The 20077-nt window shown below is 42.6% G+C and overlaps 1 protein-coding gene across 5 annotated transcripts in view; it reads left to right on the top strand.

The window, feature by feature from the left end:
* The first annotated feature begins 213 nt into the window (after nucleotides 1–213).
* The window catches only part of PTPRE (protein tyrosine phosphatase receptor type E), a 247563-nt gene continuing 227699 nt past the window's right edge, over nucleotides 214–20077 (top strand). For 2 of the 5 annotated variants that reach the window (XM_054035388.1, XM_054035387.1), the window contains exon 1: nucleotides 214–353. In XM_054035388.1, the coding sequence (XP_053891363.1) occupies nucleotides 246–353 (108 nt within the window). In that variant the 5' untranslated portion in view covers nucleotides 214–245. The remainder of the gene's footprint in view (nucleotides 354–20077) is intronic. The other 3 variants (XM_054035392.1, XM_054035389.1, XM_054035391.1) reach the window with 2 other exon arrangements.

The following is a 20077-nucleotide window of genomic DNA, read 5'->3' as shown; positions in this document are numbered from 1 at the left end:
CCCCAGCGGCTTTCTACCTTATTAGCAAGGCTACCCTGCTGTTCCCTTCCGCCTCCCCGCTCCAGTCCCTGCGGGTGCTGGCCCCAGCACAGCTTCTCCCGGAGCGCGAGGGCTGGATTCCCCGGCGGCCGGGGCTGCGATCCCTCGGGTGAGCAGCAGGCGGCGCCCCGGCTGACGCCGCCGCTTCGGAGCGCACGGCGGAGGCGGCGAGCGGCGGAGATTTGCTGCTCCGGCAGGCAGGGTGAATGCCAGGGCGTCCCCCGCCTGCTGCACCGACCGGGGCGGCCGTGCGCCCGCTGCCTCTGCTTGCGGGCGGTGGCGGGGCCGAGCCGAGCCGGGCGAGTCCCCCTGAGGTAAGAGGAGCTGGGTACCAGGCCGTGGGGCCGGGCGAGGCGCACCCGTCCAGCTGGGCATGGGGCTGCTGCTGCTGCAACCCTCGGCAGAGCCAGTCCTGGTGGTGCATTTCTCCAGCCGGAGCCACATGCGCAGGAACCGGGGCGGGGCACGGGGACCGAACCCGCCGCCCAGGGCAGCCCAGGCCGGGGGCGGGGGTGGCTGCAGCACCAGCTCTGTGCAGACGGTCTCTGGGCTAGAGCGGGGTGAGGCGCTGCCCTGCCCCTTACTCGGTGCAGCTGCCCGCAGGGTGCGGCGGGGGACTGCGTGTTCCCTGGCAAACAGTGCCGTGAGGGGGCCAGTGAGACTAGTGCAGGTGAGAGAGGCACATGCTGGCAGCGAGCTGAAGTGAGACGCTTACCTGGCAGTAACCTTGAGAAACTCTGATGCCAACTTGACCTGTCCGAAACCAGGGGATCGGCCGGGGTGTTACTATTGCCCTGTTTCAACCTTCGGCAGGCTCCGAAATGCCCGTGTTCTCCTGCGCCCAGAGTGCTCCAGTGAGCGCCCTGCCTCCGCTGTTTCCATTGGAAATTGTTATTACTGCTCATCTGCAGTTCTGAGGCCAGAGCTGAAAAAAGGCCATCCTCTGACAAACATTTGTACCTCAAGAATACATTTCATTTTCCCTTTTAAGTTCCTGCTCCAGCCAAGGAGGTTTAAAACCCTCTGGGTGAAATCCTGGCTCTGCTTACATCCATGGCAAAACTCCCCTGGACTTCAGTTAAGCCAGGGTTTCACCTTAAGTTTTTAGAGCATGGATGCTGGCACTGAGGTAAAATAGTGAATATTTTACCTAACACCTACCTGGGTGCTGTGCTTTAAAAGCACTTCACAGGCATTAGCTTAATGGTATAGGTGTGATGTATGGAAGGCAGCTTTGAGGTGCAATCCTGCTACCTGTTCTTGCAGCAGTCTGGCTTTTGTGAAGATAATACATAATAGATGTGTGTTTGTGGGGAGTGCTGTGTAGTATTTGGGGGGGGGGGTGTCCTAATATGAGAGTTAGCATGATTTGGCTGCCTTTCAGGCATTTAAATAAGAACCAAATGTGTTGTCCCTTATAAAATCCACCTTATACTCCCTTCTGCACTCAATATTGGTGTTTGATGAGCACTTACCAACCACACTGTCAGTTTTAACTGAATGAGAGTAAATAACTCTCCTTGTTTTAAAACTATAGATTTGATTTATATTTATCAGGAGCATCTTTTATGCAGATACTTCTGCCCTAAGGCTTAGGTATCTGGCTCTCAGCAACACTAACCTCTATCATAAAATTACTGCTCAGTAAGGTACATTCTGACCATATTTCTTGCCTTAGCTCTTCATGAAATAAGATTATTTTATTGTTTGTTATTTTTACAATGGTTGTTTTGCAGTGTTGGTCTCCACAGGTGAAGAATAATGGACTTGCTACTGCAATTGACACTCAAGGTGTAGGAGTGATGGGTGAAGAGATGATTCACTGTAGAATGCTTTCTGCTCTTTAGTCGGTGGTGGGGGTGGGGGTGTGTTACTGAAATCTGTAATGAAGTAAATACCACTGAGGTACTGACTGTTGAAAATCAAGAGCTTCCTGAACTTCCACAATGCCTCGCAGGGCCAACTGTAGGCAAAATGCCACCCTTGTAGTTTGGCACCCCTGGGCTGCGTAAGGGGAGGGTAGCGGAGCAACAGTTCCTGATGCTCCCCTCACAGCACAGCCCGGGTTTGGAAAGTGACTTGGATGCATGGAGCGCTTGGTGTTGCTCTTTGCTCCCCCATCAGAGCCCCCTATGGGGGTGGTCAGGATCATTGGGGGGAGGAAGAAGTGTCACCATTTTCCCCCCCCCCATTCTTCTGCTGGGAGGAAGCGAGGAGAAATCTGCTCCCCCCGCCCCCATGCATCAGCTCTACAAGTGTGTGGCGCTCACCTGCCAGCCGGCAGTGTGCACCTCTGTGCTGCTGCACGGTGCTCCCTGACCATGGTGCCCTGGGCCTGCCCTCAAGGCCAGCCTTGATGCCTTTCCCTCAGGCAAAGCCTGGTTGAATCAACGGTCTTTGCAGCGTGTCCTGAAGATGAACAATCACAGGACCAATGGGGCAGCAAATTTCACAGTCTGTCCATCTAGTCTAATGCAACTGATATTGTGGTATCTGGAGTCATTACTGGGAATGCTCTGCTCAGGCTAAGAGGTGGGAGCCCTAAGTAGGAATATTCCCCCCCCCCCAAACACATAATAAAAAGCAAATAGGGGGCCTTCTTGAGCTGCTCGGGACCCTAAGCAATTGCTTAGTCTGCTTATGCCTAGCCTTCCCCAGATGTACAATTCTGGGGACTGTTAACCAAGCTAAGGTACACAGGGAATGAACAACATAGAATCTTTCATTCAGGGATCTCAGAACATTTAATAAACATTCATTGATTAAGCCTCACAACACTCCTGTTAGATAGGTTTATGGTAATCCACAGCTTTTGATGTGTATTTTTCAGTAGTGACAGGCCTGAGCTTCAAAACTGACATACAATTTTCAACTTTCCCCAAAGTTTAGAGTTGACTAGGTATGAGGCTTTTATTTGGGATCATTTCTAAGTCTCTGCTTTGAAAAGACAGGATAAGAGGATTTTTAATTTATTTTGTGCTTTTATGAGGGTTTTGCTGAAAAAGATTTCTCACATGGGTTACATGCAGTCTTTAACAGTGTATTGAGCCCACTGTGTGTGGCAAAAATTGCTGCATACGAATTTCTGTTCTTTCTTGGATGGGGTAGCATGGTTTTTTAAAAAATCATATTTCCTCTTTCTCTTCCATATGTTCCCATTCTTGCTTTGTTTTCATGTTTATTTGAGTTAGTTGGATTTTTCTTGTGTTTATTCAGAACTCAAGAAATCTTCCAAAGCTTAAAACATTACTTCTTGTAAGCAGGTGGCTTCCCAAACCTGCACCATACCTTGGTCACACAACTTGTAATGGGTCAAAACTTAACCCCTTCCTGAGTTTTCATTTTATGCCAAATGAAATTACCCAAAATGCAACTCAAGCCATTTCCCAGACATTGCTGCTCCCAGTGTTCCTCTTTAAAAACTTCTCAGCCTACACCCCAACTCCTTTTTTCTCAAGAGAGCCACTTCCACTCCTTATAAATAGCTGGAGTAAACCGAGCTTCCTGCAACAGAGTGTCAGCAAAACACACAACATTTTCCAGTGGGGTCATCCTCTGCTAGCAGGATGGGGTTTTCAGGTAAAGGCTGCCAGCCCATTACACTGACACAGTGCTCTTCATCTCCAAAATTCCAGTTTCAGCAGTCCACAATGTCTCCTGACACCATACTGAACATTGTGCTTCACTATTGACTGGATCACCACGGAATTCCTGTCAAACCCCCCTCCTGCAGTATTGAGGTTTTCTTTAGCGATTTAACCCTTTGCAGAACTCATCAGCTGTTTGTGCTTAGTTGATGAAAACTGTTGACATTAAAATGCTTAAAGGTATGGAGGCATATGTAATTTCTAGAACTGATCAGAAAATAGGTAGTACGTTCCATGAAAAATGTTCAGAGAAATAAACAAATTCAGGTTGTTTTTTCCTAATGTTCTTGTGGAAATTTTCTAGATTTTTTGTGTTTTTGTTTTACAAAAAACAAAACTAATTTCAGTTTTTGTTTTTCAGTTTTCTCTTTTGTTGAAAAATTGGAAAAAGTTGAAAGAAAATTTCAAAACAAAATTTTTTTTTGTTCCCAAGAGAAGCCCATTTTTTGGTTCAAAATCCCCCCTCCCCGAACCTAATATTTTTGACCATGTCTAATAATTTCCAGCATGGGGTTTCTTACACTTCATCCGGTTCTGTGGACTTTAATAGGCAAGATACTAGACAAGAGTGGACAGCTAATCTGGTATGGGATGGTAATTTTTGTTTGTCATGTATCTGGATAAGTGTCTTTTAAAAAAGTATGTATTTCTTAGATGCCAATAGGTGTTGCTCCTTTACTGTATAGATTACTGGTTCATCATGCGTAGGTTTGACCTTAGGTTGTTACTCTCAGTTTTGTCTGATCCACAGTCTGGACATTTATTTCATGTAGGTTCTGATCTTAAATCAATGGCAGTGATGTAGGAGACAAGTCTGTTTTTAAGAAATAATTTCGAAGACTATGAGCAAACCTGGAGTACAGAATGGGAACCAAATGGGTAATAAAAAAAACCTACATCATTTGAATAGATCTTAGTTTCCATAGTCACTATAATTAGTGGCGTCTCAAAATTTAAGATGGGGGAACTTGACCTTCACTCCTGATGCTAGTTTAATTGCTTTCAGCTGGAAGATTGAAATGCCATTTTACAGTACATTTTTATATGCATAGATGGGAGCTCCTTTGACAAGTGACTGATTAAGTCTTTCTAACGTTTGGGTGGAAGAATAACAAAGCAAAGCTTCTAGGTTCTGATACTTTAAGGTTGGGGAAGAAAGACATTTATATACTTCTTCCCAGGTACAGCAGCCCCTGTTCCCTCCCTCTGCTAGTGGAGGGGCTGGACCAGCAACGGTGGGAAAGACTGAACAGGGGAAAGGCCATTCTGGGCGGGACAGTCCTCTTTCCTGTTGATATTTTTTTTAGGACTTGCTGGGCAGCCAGTGTTGTTTTTGTCATTTTGCTGAGTAATGCTACAGTAGCGCAATGGCATTTGGGCCAGGAGAAGAATGACGGGTGAGGTAGGGCAAGAAGTGGCACGGTGGGGGAGTAGCAAAGATGCCAGAGCTAAGATGGTTCAGAATGGGAAAGGAAACGTGAGAGTTCCAAACAAGGATGGGTGAGAGGGAATTAAATAGAAAAGGATTTCAAAATTAAAAGGGAGGGGAATGCAATAGGGGGTAAGATTTCTGCTGCATCCTCTTACCTCCTTTTGTCTTTATCATCATGTTATCTGGTTGGGGTCCAAAGAGTTATTTAAGTGCTTAACTTCACACCTGTATGTGGTCCCCATTGACTTTTGAGCTCTGTATCCCATTATATTCTATAACTGTAAGTGTTCTTCTCCCATGTATGTGAACCTACCTCATATCCTCTTTTAAATGGTCTTCATGTATTAAAAAGATTGTCCTTTTTTTCTCTCTAGTTTTCTATGCCCTGGGCACCTTTTTTAAAAACAGAGATTCTCATATGACTTAAAATATAAGTTGTTTGGAGTGTTGTTTTATGTGTGTTGGTTCCAGGATATTAGAGAGACAAGGTGGGTGAGGTAATATCTTTTAGTGGACAACTTCTGTTGTTGAGAGAGGCTAGCTTTTGAGCTACACAGAGCTACACTTTGAGCTACACTTCTTCAGTATGATTTTAAGATGAGTGAACTACAGTAATTTATTTTGAATGTGTGAAGTGCAGGTGCAAGATGATTATTTTTATTTTCAGTGAGTGTGTGGTTTTTTTTTTTAAGTCAAGGCTTTCATCATCTATGTGGCTTGAGCTATGATCTCAGTTAAAACTGCTTGAACTCCTGTTCATCTTTGTTTTCCTACTTGCTATTTTAGTTGGCAGTTGTCCTACTCTGTGTCCTTTTTATTGCTCCTCTTCTCTTCCTGCTTAGATTATGGAACATGCTGCCAATGTGAAACTTCTTGTGCAGAGTTGCAGCAGTGGTGCTGAAGCTGTTGGAAGTAGGAAAAAAACAACAACCCTCAATTCTGTTCAGGGAATCTATGGGGTTTGGTAGTCTTTATTGCTTCCCTTTCTTCCATATTAAATGTGGCCTGAATTGAGTCCATATTTCTGTGTTGCGGTAGATTGATGACTAAACTGTAATCTTGGAGTCAGATGCCCCTAAGCTGGACCCTTGTACTCAAGTAGATTTGATTGCAGAATCAGGCCTGGAGGTGTCAGAGGAACAGCTTGTGTGGATTCTGAGATTTGTGGCTATTGTTCTTTTTCCTATAGGAGGATGAATATTGGGAACAGTTTGAACTATAAAACTCTGGCCTGTGGTCTATAGGATCTCGGCCTCATATGATGCACATGTTCATCAGTGAATGAGCCAAGTTTGTTCAGCAAATTGGTTTAGGGTTCACATACTTATCTGCCTTATTCACTGCACTAGTTATGTAGTGTCAAATTATGCTAGTGTCAATAGTAAGCTTTTCTCATTTGCAACACAACGTGTATGGTGAACAGTGGATGAGGATGAGTTATGCATTTACTGGGGAGGAAGAATTGTCCTGTGATTAGTGCAGAGGTCTGGTACCTAGGAGATCTGAGTTCTATTTTTGCCTCTGCCATAGACTTCCTGTGTGATCTTTGACTTGGCAGTCTTTCTGTTCCTTCGTTCTATCAGCAGTAGTACAGATGTTGTACTCTCTCTGACTGGGTCTTGAGAGAATAAATTCATCCAGATTTTTGAGATGGTCATGCTACAGTGATGAGAACCAGGGTCAGGCCAAGGGTGGGGGGGGGAACAATTCTTATTCAGCTCAGAGGTAGAATAGTGTGCGGCAGATGAGACGCATTGAACAACGACCATAAAAAGGAATATTTAACAGTTTCCTCATTCACTGAGGCCAGTCCATCTTGTGCACTGAATGAGTCAGAGGCTCTGGGGGAAGATAGCATGTGATCACATTATCACGTACTGAGGGATATGTCTGTGTCAGATTATGAATTCCATTTTGGTTTTGTGAACTCCATGTTGTATTTCAACTTCTATTTTTAATGTAACCTTCATTGTGGCTTAGAGCAGGGCTTCCCAAACTGTGGGCCATGACCCAAAGGTGGGCGGCGACAGTGATGGGTGGTCTGGCAGCGCAACTGCATTCTCCATTAACCATTTAGTTTCAAAGATCTTGAAGCATTTCTTTCAGTGCATATTGCTAGGGATTTCTATCGTTACAGTTGTTTACATTAAAATGAAAAGGAAAGGTACATTGCTTAGTGTTTATTAATTTAAAAAATTTAATTTTAACTATTAAATTTTAACTAATAAAACAGTGTTTTATTCATTTTAAAATTTTAACTATCTTTCCTCAAGAAGTGATAACAGTGGGTTGCAGTGTCTATTGCAGCTGCACAGGTGGGCCTTAGGTAAAAAAAAGTTTGGGAACCCTTGGCTTAAGAGAATCCATTGTGTAGCAGTGACTTGACATCTTGCGGAGGGAGAGTGTGGGAAGCTGTGACAGAGCAATCAGGGGTCATCAGTATTAAATATTTCTACTCTAGTGCAACAATGGGTTTTCTGCCAGCAGGGCCATTGACCCGAGCAATTCTCTACCCAGTAGCTGAAGGGTGGGTTGGGGTTGGAGCCTGGAAAAATTTCCCAGGAAAAGCCCATGGGGAGAAATGGTGACAGAAGCTGTTTTTAAAAGAGGAATTCTCTCTGTGTGGAGGATGGCCATTCCAGCTCCAGAGTAACAGCCGTGTTAGTCTGTATCCGCAAAAAGAAGAACAGGAGTACTTGTGGCACCTTAGAGACTAACAAATTTATTAGAGCATAAGCTTTCGTGGACTACAGCCCACTTCTTCGGATGCGTCCGAAGAAGTGGGCTGTAGTCCACGAAAGCTTATGCTCTAATAAATTTGTTAGTCTCTAAGGTGCCACAAGTACTCCTGTTCTTCTTATTCCATCTCCAGAATCAATAAGGCTAGAAGGGCTACCTGGCCTAAGGAGTTGGACCAAACCCAGAGGTCAAGGGTGGTGAGGTCAGACTAAAGGGGATTGCATTGATGTTAACTCTCTTGTACTTCTAAAGGTGTGTGTGTGTGTGTGTGTAAGATTCTTTTGTTATAGATGTTTCCTCACTTCTCTGTCATGTGGTCCCTAAACGGTGCAGTTAGAAAACCACTGCCAGGTGGACTGTTGCGGGGGACATGTTGAAGCATTGGGAGGGCTGAGGTACTGATTCCGGGGGTTTAGGTGGTTGAACTGCAAGGCTCCACTGCCCAAGAGGGGTGTCAGACATGAGGTCTATACCTGGCAATGTGCTTGAGAGACTGAGATCAGAATATTGATCAGTTGCTACCCAGACCAAAAGGGGTTTAGGGACACGTGGAATTCAGTGACTGGATGCAATCACAGGGGACTCCTGTCCTCGGATTTACAAACAAAACTCATTGTTAAGTGGAAGTTGAAAATGTGTCTCAGTGGAGTCTAGCTAACACCTTGCAAAAATTTTACATCCTCTTGAAAAAACAAATGTTAGAATGTCTGGAAATGAACAATTAAGAAATCCATCCTGTTCCCTGCTGCACTACTCTTCCCCCAAATTAATGTTGTCTTCTAAAATTTTCAAAAATATACACAGACATGAAGTAACAAATTACTCAAATATCAGAGGGGTAGCCATGTTAGCCTGGATCTGTAAAAATAGAAGAGTCCTGTGGCACCTTATAGACTAACAGACGTATTGGAGCATGAGCTTTCGTGTGTGAATACCCACTTCGTCGGATGCATCAGGTGCCACAGGACAAATTACTCAAAGATTACCAAACCTAATTTTTCTCTTGAAGGGGCACACTTCATAATCTAGTAATTTATTTTGACCTTTTTGTCTATTTTGTTTCTTATTGCAAATTTTAGGCTGTTGAGTGTGAACAATGGATTGTGTGATAGTGAGGAACAGGCTGGGTCCCTGAACTGTTCAGTTTCCAGGTATTCTACACATTTTAAAAAATTAGCATTAGATTTTTTGTAAAGAAAGTAATATTGTATTTGAATATTTTAATTTGAGTTAATTGAAATACTCATAAGCTTAACTCTTTTTAATTACATATTTTGTTGTCAGTAGTAGAGATTGTCAATAGGTGCATCTTAGAGCTTGTCTACACTAGAAAATTTTTCAGTTATACTGGTATAATTACACTGTTGTAACACTTGATGATAATATGGGTATAATTCCCCCATTTGGGACTCTTATTCCAGAATAAAAATGGCTTTTTTTTTTTTTTTGGGGCTTAGTTTAAACCACTTCCAAAGTGACATACAGTAAACTGAAAAGAGGCATTCTTGCACTGGGCTAAGAGTATCCATACGGGAGAGTTACACTGATAAAATTATAGTGATTTAAATTCACATCCTACCTTATACTGGTATAACTTTCCTATGTAGACAGGCCGTTATACCTAATAAATAATTGTATGTATCTAACTGTAGCTGTATAATTGTGTCACTGAGGACAAGTGAACAAAGGAAAACTTTAACTCAAGTTTTCAGAGGTGGTAAGCTAAGTAACGCATTAGTCCACTGTTCCTTTCAGCACCAGATTTGGGTCTTTAGCCATTTTTTTCAGAAATGGCCTGTAGAACACTGGCTACCATTTGGGGGTTTATTATTATGGAAGGGATTTCTATTTAAAAAAAAAAAAAGTTGATTTTGCTTTACTTCACTTCAAAGATGCTATTGGATGCCTATCTTCCCCTTTATACTGATAGCCAATATGTGTGCCTAGGAAACTGGCCACCCTAGGAACTTGTTACCCTGGCATTAGGATGGACAATTCTTTAGGAAATCCCAGGGAGAATGGCTGTTTTTAAATATAAGGGACAAAACACAATAGTAACTTTTATGGGAGATGCTTGATTACACATATGCACTAAATATTTTATATTTTATCCTCTTGTTTATTTTCTCCACTTGTTTGTAGATAGTTACTACTACTACATTTTTTTTGCCTGAAAACAGAATCTTTATTTTGAAAGTACTCCTCTGTTTCTTTTGTTATCCTTTGTGAGGATGTAATCTGTTTTGCAGCAACTATTTTAAAACTTAAACAGTGATGATACCCTAAATTTTATTTAAATGCTATCCCAAAAAAGCTGTACAAAGAAATGAATCAGATGCTATCAGCGAAATGACTGTACAAAATGAATGTAGTTGCAATGAAATGCTGCTTATGACCTTGGATATGAAATTATTTTAATGGTAGAGGGGGAGCACAGGTCTGAGCATAGGGCACTGATAACTCTTCCACGCCCCAGCCTCACCTTTTTTTCCACCCAACGTAGGCAGACTGTGTGCACTTCCACCTGGAAATCAGTATAGACAGGCTGGAGAGACCTTAGTTAATTCTCATCAGAGGGCAAGGATCAACTCCAAAGAATGAGTGAGCAGCAAGAGCAACTGAACACTTGAAAATTCCATCTTAGTTTCTCATGTAAATCCTTTTAGCAAGAAAGAACACAGATAAGAGAGGCACAGAAAATATGATTAGATAGTAGCATTCATTAAAATGTGAGGGGAGATCCTAGGAACATCTGCAGGAGTACCATGAATGCTGTTTGTATCCTATTAAAGATGGACTAGGAGATACAGGAGATCCCACAAATTGCTCAAAGAGATCCTGCTGCTTTTTTAATGGGTGGTATTTTATAAGCAAAATTGTTTCTTTAAAGTGGTGTTTGGTTTTAAAATTTGAGCTGTATTGCACATAATTTCAAATTATATTTTTCAGATTAATTTATGAATAATATAGCAAAAACAATGCCAAGCAATATCCTTTGTCCTCAGGTATGATATATAACGTGTGTAAGCTGGAAGACTTTTTAATTTACTGCCCACATATAATGCATATTGGTACAATGCAGCTTGCTCACATTGGCTCCCTACAAATTGTAAAATATGACCTGCAGGGAATATGGCTATTGCATCCCCTTGCATGTTATGGCCTTGGAATAGAGAGGATCTTTTGATTGATTGGCAATTGTAGCTAAATGTGTAGGCTTTCACTTTAGTGGCTTGTGGTGAGCAGATCTTTGTTTCTTGATAATCATTTTATTATCGATTTCTTGAAACATCACTAATGAAAACAAAATCAAATACAGTTTGGTTCCCTGTAATCCAAGGCATCATAAATTGAATGGATGTTATTACAAAGTACTGTATCTCATGTTTTGTGTAGAGTGTAGCTACAGGTATGATTTATAGAATGCTAATTTTACAAACTGCTAACTATTACTTGCCCTCCTCTATAATAGTTCAAATATTGTTTTAACTCGTGCTCTTGGACTCAGCGGAATTCAAGCTTACTGAAATGTGGCTGGAGCGGCCTGTTTGCTACATGCACACTTTGTGTAAAAATGTAATCTTGTTTTACACTTTTTCCCCTCTCTTGTTGCCTTTGCCCTTCTGCATGCTAATCCTACTGAAAAGTGTGTTACTGTGGATTCCCTGTGCAGTCTGATTCACAAGGTATATTGTGTACCCCATAGTATAATAAGGAACAATAGTTTGAAAAATATGGCTATTTTCATTTCTGGCATTGCTTGATAAAAAATTATACCTATACTTCTAGAGAACATGTAACAAATGTTAATATTTGTATAAACTGGAGTGAAAATATGATAGTGTGCAGGCTGAGGACTAGGAGAGTGCTGGCAGAGGCAATTTATTGAAGTATTGTGTGCTCACCCACTGTAAAATAGTTCTGCTTTAACAGGATTTATTTTTCCTTTTGGTTATTTTTGCAGTATTGGACTGTATTTTAAAACCATACATGCAGTGTTATTTTGAATTCAGTTTACTTTCTGAAGGTGTAATGGTTTCACTGTTGATATCATCTGGCCTACAGAAATATTTTGTATTCAGTGCACAATGAATCTCTGGAGATTTTTTTTTTTTTTGCAGAATAGAGGAGGTTGACACTGGCTGCAGACTTTCAATTGTACAGTTTATTTATCCTTTTTTGTTTTTCATTTTAATAAATGAATAAGTCCATTTAAAGGCTGGTGGTCTGAACAAGCGTGAGCAAAAAAGCAAGAGTGTCTATGTCTCTGAGTTTACCTTCTCTGTCTTCTACAGAAGGGATGGGAAAGTGACCAAACTGAAAATTCCGGGGGAACTGTCAGAGGTGTAAGACCTCTGTGGACACTATGTGCTTTATTGCTACCAGTCACCCTTGCTCACGTCTGGGGCCTTTGAGAGCATGACATCTGCAGGCACCGTGCTGCTCCCGGATCTCCACTTGATGGGGCAACACAATCCGTGTTCATCAGCATGCTGTGCTTTGGGGCAGGGAAGCATGTCACAGAGACTAATTTTATCCTGTCTGAGCCCTGGGTCTCAGCCTGCGGATCTGGATCTTTGAGGATTCTTTATTAGGGAACTTCTGCAGGATATTGGAAAGTACACCGTGGAGCCAGCATTCCCCCTTTCCATGCCTTCTCTGGCGCTCATCTGCACATGGATTATCCCCCTCCACTAACAGTTGTGAGTGAGACTGTTACCCTAGTATAGAAGTGTAAAATCAGTCTCTGATTTGGGATGGGGGGGTAAATGGGGCATAGAATAATTGTTCTATTTACATTGCTGTAGCCCAAAAGGTCTCACTCAAGAACAGAGCACCACTGAGCTGGCACTATCCAAACACAAAGCAGGTTAGTCCCACAGATTTATTGGTCCCCCACCTCATAATGAGGTATTTATGTTCAGAGATGTTTGCAGATTAAGAAAAGCCAAAATCTGAGATAAATTTGGCCTAGTAATGTTTTTCAGCTGCTTGTAACAGCAATTATCATGAATCACAGGAAGAATTATTGTTGTGTGTGGAACTTTAAAAACTCTAGTAACTGCGGGCCCAGTTCTTCAGTGACCTATCCCTTTGCATACGAATGAGCCATTGCTAAGGAGCTGCAAAATATTTGTAAGCCCCCACCCTGGGAAATATCTTTGGTGCAGGAGACCTCTCCACCAAGTGCACAGCCAGCCCTGCTGACATGGAGTATGGCTACACTGCATCTGAGAGTAACAGACTTGCACTAGCTTGGCTTGAGCTAGCATGATAAACATTGTGTGGATGTTGGGGCAAGGGTCGCAGCTTGGGTTCTCAAGCTGAGGTGAACCCCAGGCTCTGAACTTGGATGGCTAGCTCAACTCTCTGCTGGAGCCACAACATCCACATTGCTGTTTTTAGCATGCTAGCTTGACCTGAACTGATGTCTGTCTACCTGGGCTGGCAGGCTTGCTCCCAGCTGCAGGATAGACATACTGTCTGAGTCCCTTGGGTAGGGGGCATTCCAAAGCATGTTATAGCCAGGATGTTCTTATGCCTTGACCTTTTGCTCTATAGCAGGGGTGGCCAACCTGTGGCTCTGGAGCCACATGGGCTATTCAGAAGTTAATATGTGACTCTTTGTATAGGCACCGATTTGGAGGCTAGAGCTACAGGTGTCAACTTTCCAATGTGCCGGGGGGTGCTCACTGCTCAACCCCTGGCTCTGCCACAGGCCCTGCCCCTCCCCTGAGCCTGCCATGCCCTCACTCCTCCCCCCCCCTCCCAGAACCTCCTGCATGCCACGAAACAGCTGACTGGGAGGTGCGGGAAGAGAGGGGGAGGTGCTGATCGGCGGGGCTGCTGGTGGATGGGAGGCGCTGGGTGCAGGGGAGGTGGGGCTGATGGGGGGCTGCTGACGTATTACTGTGGCTCTTTGGCAATGTACATTGGTAAATTCTGGCTCCTTCTCAGGCTCAGGTTGGCCACCCCTGCTCTATAGGCTCTGGGGTGTAAACTAGGGCAGTCCATGTGCACCAATGGCTGAACTAGCCTCCAACAGCCCCCAAAATGGGAGCACTCAAGTCAGGCTTTGCACCTGTGCAGGGATGAACTGGGTTCTGTGTGTGGTTAATGCACTTTTTTGTTTGTTCTAGCCCCAATTTATTCTTAGCCTCAGTCTCCAGCCCAGTTCTACTTGCCACTACTAAGTCTTCTGAATCCTGCCATGCACAGGCCAACCGACAGCAATTCCGGGCCCCAGTGCAGAACAGTCAATGGACACTCTTCTGACATGGCCATGGCTTCCACATGCCCACCTGGCTGCTTTCGCTGCTGCCGGTACCACCCCGCACCTGTCTAGGAGCCCTGCGGCCTACCTGGGCGATTTAAAAGGGCCCGGGGCTCCTGGCCTCCGCTACTGCAGCAGCAGTGGTGGACGGGGGCTCCCAGGCCTTTTTAAATCACCTGGGCCCTGGGCAATTGACCTCTTTCCCCTCCCCCCCGCCCCCATTGGCGGGCCTGGCTGTGCAAAAATGTTCCAGACCTTCAGAGTGTAGTAATTTCACACTGGACCCAGTTCATCCCCAAACAAAAAGAAATAGGGAACAGCAAAAGCAACTAAAGTTGTTACCAGGTTAGTGTCATTTTAGTTGATTTAAAAAACTATGATTGGTTAGTTTAGTCTGGAGACCTGACCAACATAAATAGGGCCTTACCAAATTCATGGCTGTGAAAAATGCGTTGTGGACAGTGAAATCTGATCTCCCCCGGAAAAGCTGGCTATTGTAGGAGGGTTGTGGTATTGCCATCCTGACTTCTGTGCTGCTGCTGGCAGCAGCGCTGCCTTCAGAGCTGGACAGCTAGAAAGCAGTGGCAGCACCTAGCTCTGAAGGCAGCGCTGCCACCAGCAGAAGCAAGGGTGGCATGGTATGGGGAGACATCACTTTTTGAGGGGGTCAGGGCTAGCCATATTAGTGGGCACTGGAGTCGGGGGGCACTGTGGTCACCCCATCTGCCACAAGCATACAGCCAGCCAAGGCCCCTTTAACCTCTGAGCACTGGGGAGGAGCAGGGCTGGGACGCCTTGGCTGGGGCTGCTCGTGTTCACCAGGCTCCAGTTGCTAGTCCTGGCCAGGCTGTGGAGGGATGGGACTTCCTCTTCCTCTGCATGGGCCTCTTCCAGGGCTGGGTCTGACCCACCTGCAGCAGTGGCACAGACATAAGGGTGGCAATACCATACCACATCACTCTCACTTCTGCACTGCTGCTAATGGTGAGCTGGGCTTCACGGCCAGCAGTCGCCACGCTCCAGCTGCTCATCTCTGAAGGCAGCGCTACTGCCAGCAGCAGCACAAAAGTAAGGGTGGCAATACTGTGACCCCCCCCCCCTCCACACACACAATACCTTAGTGACTCCTCCTACGACTGCTTTTTGAGTCAGGACCCCCACAGTTACAACACCATGAAATTTCAGATTTAAATATCCGATACTGTGAAATTTAAGATTTTGAAAATCCTATGACCATGAAATTTACCAAAATGGACCATGAATTTGGTAGGGCCCTAAATTTAATATGGCTTTTGGACCTGTAGTGTAGCTCCCTTTAGAACAGTAAGTAGTATTTTTGTGGGGAGTTTCATAATTGTATGAAAGTGAATGTAAGAAGGAAAAAAAAAAGTAAAATTAAACTTTTAAAATACTTTTAAAAAATGCAGCGGGCCTGATCCTTAACTTCAGTGGAGCTATGCCAGTTTATACGAGCTGATGAGCTGGCCAATATTTGCATATTTTTGGAAGCACCTTGAAACAGATTTAGAATCTGTGATTAACTTCAGCAAGTGATGGATCAGAGGCCCTGTCCTGTCGGAGTTCTCAATTGTTTGGTCTTAATACGAATTGAGGAACTTCCGCACCTCACAGAATCAGGCTCTAAGTCTCCAATTCACACATCTTGCAATGATTGATTCTTGGAAATATGCTGGTACCATCATCTGTAACTTCCTGATCAGATTCTTCTTATGATAAAAGTTCCTAATGCTAATCTGTCTTGCCTAGGAGCAGGAAAGTACCTAGCACTTTTAATGCTTTTAGTGCTAAAGACTTAACTTGGGAAGCATTTCTGATAAATTCTGGAAGTTAGCAGTAGGATTGAGAGATACTAGCAAGTAAAAAGGTATCAACAGAAAATCTCTTGCACAACTTAAATAAAGAAACAAATAAGAACAGCTTGCATATTGAACATGTCTGGAAATAGATAACTATTTTATATAGGAAAATCCTGATGCCCTGAAACTAAGAAACCTTGATCAGGATGTACTGGTTTGGCTGTTATTAACCGGTAGCACTATTCTTTATTAAAGACAGTGTGCAGAAAGAAAGGGCGTAGTAAAAAAGCCTTCACTGTCAAATGTCATGGATTCACCTCATCTCCTTTCAAGTCTTAAACCAGACAATAGCGCTATCAGAAAAAGAAGACCTCAAGCATTCCTGGGAAGAATGCTGTTTAGAAGAAGCTTTGTATAAGTAGAGGTAGAGGATTGAAATTTAATAATGGGAAAAATCATCTAGATATCAGGAGACTTCCTGACAGTAGGGTCTGTTAGCATTGTCTTCAAGTGGTGGAAACTTCATTGTTTGACATTTAACACTGTCAGACAAAACACTGAAATATATACATTTGAGGAGACTCTTGCTTTGGCAGGAAAGTACGGTGGGTGAGTTAATAGGGGTTTGTCTACATAGCACTGCCAAAGCACTCTAGGGGGGCATGATTTGTAGAGCTCTCTGTGTTGCCCTCTGACTGCCCCATATAGCTCCTGCTGGTCTAAAAGGTACATAGTTTGCATTAACATAGTCCTGTGAACTAAGTATCTTTTAGAGCACACCAGCAAGGTCTTCATGGGATAGTTAGAGGGCAAAGTGTTAGTGCTTTACAAATCATATCCTTTAGAGCACTTGTTGCTCCATGTAGACAACCCTAAGTCTTTTCCACCTTTAGTTTCTGTCATTGTATGAAAATGCTAGTGGATATTTCAGAATGAAATATGCGGCTGCACACCCATGCAGGGTCTTCATTTCTCCAGGCAAAAACTCAAAACTACAGGTTTTCTGTTTTTTTTAGAACTGGGATGTGCTTGTATTTCTGTGGTATTTGTCCTTTTTACAAGGTGCCACTGGCCAAAGAGAAAACTGAGGTAAAACCAGAAAAGTATTGTAATTCAGTAAAACACCTATTATAATAAAATATATTTGAAGGAATGTAAAAATAATCTAAGTGGGTAACATTGTGTATAAGGTGTATTACGTGTCCTATTCAATGAGTGCTGAAATGGTAATGAGTCTAGATGACAGTGGGAACAGAATACAGATTGGTGCTTGAAAGAGATTGTATAAACTTGTGTGCAAAGAGTGTGGCTCTTCACCTTGTTACCTAAACTAGTCAACAGTCTTGTAAAAAATAAAAAAAGTAATCTCTCGCTCTTTTTTTTTTTTTTACACACACACACACACACACACACACACACACACACACACACACACACACACACACACACACACACACACACACACACACACACACACACAGTAACAGGGTACTGTCAAAGTTGACTGCCCCAAAGTCTAACCCTTTCTAACAAAGGCTTTTTTTAAAGTGTCTCTTGGGCATTTGTACTTGGACATTGTGGTGATGAACGTGGTATAAAAATATCAACAGTCCCTTCCTCCCACTAAATGTGAGCTATATCCATGTTAGAACTGCAGTACTGGGTCATCAAAGTACTAATCTAAGGTGAAGATTTGTGTGTGTGTGTGTATGGGTGGTGATATAGGGTCTGAGCCAAAGCCCACTTAGGAAAATGGAAAGGTTCTCACTGACTTCAATGGGCTATAGCTCAGACCCTCATACCATAAGTCATGTCACTTCTCCACACTCCTTTCCCTGCCAATTCTGTTCTTTTGAACTAGCAAAGTACTGAAAATGATGACCTTGAGACTCATGATCTGTTCATAAGCGTGTGGTCCTAGCCAAGGATCTTCATGAGGACAGGCTCAGCTTTTGTAAGCCTGTTGGTATCTTGTCTAGAAATGGTCCTGTGGGTGTGACTTCACTCCAGAAGTTTATTACTAAATGCTCTCAAACAATATTTGTTGTTTTATCTGCACTATGTGCTTCTCATCTAGGCATTGGCTGCTTATTAGATGGTATCATACAATGCTTTCTTTTCCTCCTGATGTTTATTGCTCATGTTTTCACAGATCTCTGCTCCCTTAGTTTTGTTTGCCATAGGAGAAGGCATTTGTCTCCTTCTGAAAATATATTGCCTCATTCGTGATTCTATAGGATGACTAGAATGGCACTCTAGTTTTATCCTGATTCAAATCTTGTGTCTGGACCATTTTGAGAGTTCATAATTGAAGACTTTCTTATTTCTAGTGAGTTGTTTTAAATCAATTATTTTCTTGTCATTTTTTGCCTTTGTGTAGAGAACTGTATTTTCTTGGCTTCAGTGTAGTTCTCTTACTACACCAGGTGCATTTTAATTCATTTCTTGGAAAGGTAGTGCACATTTTAATTCTTCCTTCCTTGACATTCATACTGGGATGTAGTTACAAATTGCTGCATTTTAGAAAGAAACTTAGTACAAACAACAATCCTTCATCGTCGCAGTAAATGACTAGGTAATTTATTTATTTTAAAAATCTTTAAATTATATTGATTTGTAGGCTATAGCTAAATGCTGAGGTTTTTGTTGTATTCCTAAATTTCTTGAGTTGAAATCTTCAAGTTTCCAGTGTTCTAATATAAAAATGTTGGGGTAAAGATTTGAATTTATCTAGTATCCATTTTAGGTTTCAGAGTAGCAGCCGTGTTCGTCTGTATCCGCAAAAAGAACAGGAGTACTTGTGGCACCTTAGAGACTAACAAATTTATTTGAGCATAAGCTTTCGTGGGCTACAGCCCACTTCTTCGGATGCTGTAGCCCATGAAAGCTTATGCTCAAATAAATTTGTTAGTCTCTAAGGTGCCACAAGTACTCCTGTTCTTTTTGCTAGTATCCATTGTTTTGGATATCACTAACTTTCCTGACACATCCTTAACCTTAAAATCTTCCACCACAGACTTCATCTGTATTGATTGTTCCATCATTCCCTGCCTCATCCTACTTTTTCCCCAAACTATTTCCCCTTTTAATAAATCCCATCTTCTTCACTTCCTTTCATTTCTTTACTAGTGTTTGAATTTCATTCCCCATTATCTATCTCTTCATCTTTGTGTATTTCTTTGCATTTCTAGTCCTAATCCCTGCCCATAATATATCTGATATATTTGCCTGTGCTACAAAGCCAAGTTTCTTTCCAGCTATTAGAATACTACTGATTTGAGCAAGCAATGAGCACTATCTGCATCCAAAATTCCAAGCATCTGGACAAATTTAAAATGTTTTTCTTTAAATCTAGATTTACATTTTGAACATCTGTTTGCACAAAGCAAAAGGATAAATCTAGCTCTTGTGATGACCGTGCATATTGTCATTTAAAATATTAAATTGTTACCGAGCAACATGAATTTCTCTGATGCTCTTTCATTTTGCTAATCTTGTACGATTGAGCCCGTTTATGAATTGTCACAGAGTGCAAGGTCATGGTAAAACAGCTTTCATACTGCAGAAGAAAAGGCTGTATATAACCATGCTAAAATTAGGTTTGCTTTTCCTGTTAAATATCACGGATCAATTTAAATGGATTTCATTACCATTTTGTTTGCAGTTGTCAAAATCTCATTAATTTTAAGTCAAACTACCTAGCTTGCTGTTTCAAATTACTTTTAAATTACACATGTGCTGATCAGTCTTGAAAAGCTAAATTAAAACCTGAACTAGGGCACATCTCAAGACCACAGCTACTAATCTATCTCTTACTGGCCGAACCCCCATAGGATGTGTTGTGGTGTGGATTCTTGGTAACTTAAAATCTCTCTGGAAGAGAGCATGTAAAGGTGGGAGCTTAACATACTTTGAAAGGCTCCAGTCCTGCTGGCCGGGCTGGTGTAGAAGGGGGTGGTGGTGGCGGCTCTGCCTCATCCCTGCTCACCGTTTTGGGGCTTTCTGCCATGCTTTTCAGAGAAGTATGTCTTGTACCTCTTCGTGTAGTTTTAAAATAATTTTATGGGGCCAATTCTTCATATTTTTTCATACTGGAACTTCCTAACAAAATATTAGGATGCAAAGTATT

The sequence above is a fragment of the Malaclemys terrapin genome, chromosome 7 (assembly GCF_027887155.1).
Source record: "Malaclemys terrapin pileata isolate rMalTer1 chromosome 7, rMalTer1.hap1, whole genome shotgun sequence".
NCBI lineage: Eukaryota > Metazoa > Chordata > Testudines > Emydidae > Malaclemys > Malaclemys terrapin.
The sequence above is the reverse complement of the archived record's forward strand: the minus strand, read 5'-3'. Positions and strand labels throughout refer to the sequence as shown.